Here is a 3,982-nt window from a genome sequence, read left to right on the forward strand (position 1 = left end):
TCTTCTAATTGGTTGTCTGTCCTTTTCTTAACCACTCGCAGGCATTTTTTTTTCTGAATTTGAGTACTTTGGCATTTAGATGTCTTGCAAATATCTTTTCTTTTGTTTTTTTTACTCCGTTGGGTCTTTTTATAAACAGAAGTTTATCAATATAGTCAAATTTATTAATTTTTTTCTTTATGTTAAAGTTATTAGGATAATGTTTTACAATCTTCTAACAGTTTTAGAATTTTATCTTTCACATCTAAGTCTTTAATCTGCCTGGAGCTGACTTTTTGCGAGAGGTTTCCAACTTCTCCTTTTTCCATGTGGATGCCCAATTATCCCAGAGCTATTTATTGAGACGCTCACTCTCCATTGATGTGCCCTGTCTTATATCATACATACATATATGTATGGCCCTGTTTCTGAAGTCCATTCTGTTCCATTGGTCTGTTTGTTTATCCTTGAGCCAATGCAACACTGTCTTAATATAATAGCAGTTGCTGTATAATCATTAATATCTGTTAAAGCATGTCCTCTCACCTCATTGCTCAAGAGGGTTGCCCATTTCTAGACTTTTGCATAGTCTTATGCATTGTCATATGCTACAAAAAAATAAACCTGTTGGGATTTTTATTGGATTGACCATATGTATTAATTTGGAGTCAATTGGGATATTTAATTATTCAGTTTTCTAAACCATGAAATGGTTTATCTCCATTTATTTAGATCTCCGGTAATGTATCAATAAAATTCTATAATTTTTAAAGAGGTCTTACACATTCATTGTTAATTTCCAGCGACTTCTATTTTCATGTGCTATTATGAGTTTTTTAATCTTCTAATTGGTTGATGGTAGTATATTTGAATGTAGTCCACTTTTATATATTGACCCAGCTACCTTGCTAAATATTAATACATGTATGAATTATAATAGTTCATCTGTAGATTTTTTTTCTTTACTCTCTAGAAACAAAGACAGTTTTATTTCTTCCTTTCAATTCTGTATACCTTTTATTTGTGTTTCTTCCCTTATTGCACTGGCTAGCACTTCCCATACAGTGTTGACTAGAAGTGGAGTTAGTAAACATCATGCCTAGTTCTTTATCTCAGAGGAAAGCTTTCAACATTTCCCATCATGTTTATTCTAGACTTTTGTAGATCTCTTCTATCAAGATTAGAAAGTTCCATTGTATTTCTAAGTTTGCTGTGAACTTTTATTACGAATGGATGTTGCAATTTGTCAAATGCTTCTGTATATATTAAGATGTTCATGCGATCTTTTTCCTTTAATCTGTTAGTGTAGAAAATCATATCATTTTTACACTTACTGTTTTTAAAATTTGTTTTAAATAAAAAGTCATCCAAATGGGACTAACTATAGACAGATGAAACTGTAGCAAGCCATTCAATTCACTTCAATTAGATACTGTCTTTTGAGCTTTGTTTTAGGCAATTTAATTTGAGTGACTTTATAAGCAAATGTTCATCATTACTATGTGCCAAGCTCTTTCCTAAGCACTTTGTGTATATTATCTCATAAACTTGGTGAGATAGCCACTATTATTCCTATTTTTTCAGACAAGAAAACTGATTCTGAAAGACACTAAGTGACTTGCCGAGGTCACAGCTGGTAGGTGGCCAAGCTAGGATTTATATCGGGTCTGTCTTCAAAATGCTTGTTGTGAAGCCTTGCCAGTGCTTTCTACCCTGTCCACTCACCAGAATCACATGAACAATGGTTTTATAATACCGTACCCTGGACAGTAGCCAGACTGGTTCTCAGGGAACAGTGAATCATCTAAAATGCATTTATTAGAAAACAAGAAAGTCGAAAAATATTAATAAATGAAGTTCAAGTTAAGAAGCCAGAGAAATACAGCAAAATAAACCCGATGAAACTAGATTAAAGGTATAAATTTAAGAAAAAATAAAAGACAATAAGTCCCATGAAACCACAAGACTAAAATTCTGCTGTTTAAATGTTTCTTGTTGTGTTTTAGGTATAAAGGCATCACAGATGGTCGGGCTCGGCTGCTCTGGTTCCTACAGACTTTCCTATTCGGGGTGGCGTCTCTCTCCATCTTGATTGCTTACAGATCAAAGCGCCGAAAACAAACTTAAAGAAGATATCCAAAAGCTGTCTCTACACTTTTAAATTCAACCTCACCTTTTATGATGGGATGTGGGGGTGGGGTGGCAGAGAGGCAATGTTTACTCAGTGATCGTCCTACTTTCTAGAAAGTATCTGCCCTTCAAAGCTGTTTAAGACCCACTAGTTAGTCATCTTTCTTTTATATGGTCTGGTCGAGCTTAATAGACCAGTGTTTACTTCAGAAAGAAATAGGAAATGATTTTAGCTTTCCAGTTCCGCAGACTAACCTGTTTGGGTGAGGGCTTCCAGCTACCTTCTTGAGGTCCTTGGCTGTTTTGATGGTCTCTCGTCATCTGGGCTGAGCCACAGACTAAATTTACTTGTTAACAAAACACCTTACCCTCACCACCACCATCTTACCTCCTTTCCCCCAATTTTTTCCACCTTTCTGGACCAGGCGACACTTCCACAGCACGTAAATCCTATGCATTCATTAGGTACCTGTGGAGGCAGGATCCTTTCTCAAACTACAGAAAAAGATAAGGAAGATAGCAAGTGGCTGGCGCAGGGCAGGCTGAGCAATTACACAGAGGCACAGGAGGACGTGCTGGGAGCCAAGAGGACAGGACTGGGGAGGGCCTTCCTTGGTGCTGCCAGCCAGAAGTGATCCTTCCCTCTGCATGGCCCCCGAGACACAGTGCTCTGTCCTGTGCAGGGCTCCGAGCGCACTGCCAGATTGCTCCTTCGGCTCGGGGCCACATCTTAAACAGCTTTACTTTTCCCCTCAGCACGTGACCCACTGCCTTGCACACAGGTGCTCCATCAGTGTTCATTGAACAAAGGAGGGAAACCAGTTTTGCTTTCCACTTGTTCAGTATCATTCCAATTTTAATGTGAAAATTGCACAACCCGTTTGGTGTTCCTTCATCTCAGAAGAAAAGCACAAGACTGGCTTTAATTGGTACCACCTTTCTGTGGGTATCATTTTTACACTTTCCTATTCATGGTCACTTTCTGTGAACACTAGGTGTCTCCCTCTAGCTCTGACTCGCTCAAATACACAAACATTCCTGTTTTAGAGATTCTGGCCCGTGGGTTACTCTGCTAGTTACTACCTCTCCCATTCACCTGGTTATACTTCATTACTGCTGACAGGTTGAGGAGGCAGGATTATTGACTCTGCCCCCTTACCCTGGCAGAGTGACCCCTATAAGCCATTTGGGCCCCTTCCCTGGAGGACTGCGTACTTGTTCTCTGCAAACTAGTACTCATTTCTCCTTTGTGATACAACAGGGCAGGTTATTTGTATTAAGCAAACATTTATAAGAAACAGTCCCCTTCCCAAAATAGAGCCCCCAAGTAAAAGTACAACCCTGAAAGATTATGGACTATGAATTGTTTCTAGTGGAGATAAATTTCTGCAAATATATTTCAGTCTTTCCTTCTGTTTCTCTTATGATTAAGATGTTGCTTTGTGGTAGGGAAAAAGATTTTTGGCCATGGAGTTAAACATCATGGAAATTCAACCCAGATTTTTTAAAAATGTCCTTTCCAAAGGAAATAATAATGACAGTGGTTCTGGGAACAATTATGGAAGATTATTGAACAAATGGATTAACTTGAATAAAATTCTGTGAATTGTCTCTCACAACTGTGTCTGTCAGTTTTGACATAGTGTCATGCATTTGATTCTTTTTCTCAAATAGACTCTTATGGAACTGTTGGTTCAGTTCAAATATCAGTTTGTTTCTCATTGATAAAGAATTGCAGAACGCCCTGGTTGTAGGGTATATACTTCTTAATGTTTGTAAACTTCCCATGGCCCACTCAACTCCTCAACACACTGAGTCACCGGGTGGATGTGAGTGTCTCTTTTTCATTGTAGGATTATCTCCTTTTTGTTTC

At 38.2% G+C, this 3,982-nt stretch overlaps 1 protein-coding gene across 2 annotated transcripts in view; it reads left to right on the forward strand.

The window, feature by feature from the left end:
* TMEM254 (transmembrane protein 254) overlaps positions 1 to 3,723 on the forward strand; it is an 8,201-nt gene extending 4,478 nt beyond the window's left edge. For both annotated transcript variants that reach the window (XM_012663360.1, XM_012663359.1), the window contains exon 4: positions 1,986 to 3,723. In XM_012663360.1, the coding sequence (XP_012518814.1) occupies positions 1,986 to 2,106 (121 nt within the window). In that variant the 3' untranslated portion in view covers positions 2,107 to 3,723. The remainder of the gene's footprint in view (positions 1 to 1,985) is intronic.
* Positions 3,724 to 3,982: the final 259 nt, after the last annotated feature.

The sequence above is a fragment of the Propithecus coquereli genome, unplaced genomic scaffold, assembly GCF_000956105.1.
Source record: "Propithecus coquereli isolate 6110/MARCELLA unplaced genomic scaffold, Pcoq_1.0 Scaffold80, whole genome shotgun sequence".
Taxonomy (NCBI): domain Eukaryota; kingdom Metazoa; phylum Chordata; class Mammalia; order Primates; family Indriidae; genus Propithecus; species Propithecus coquereli.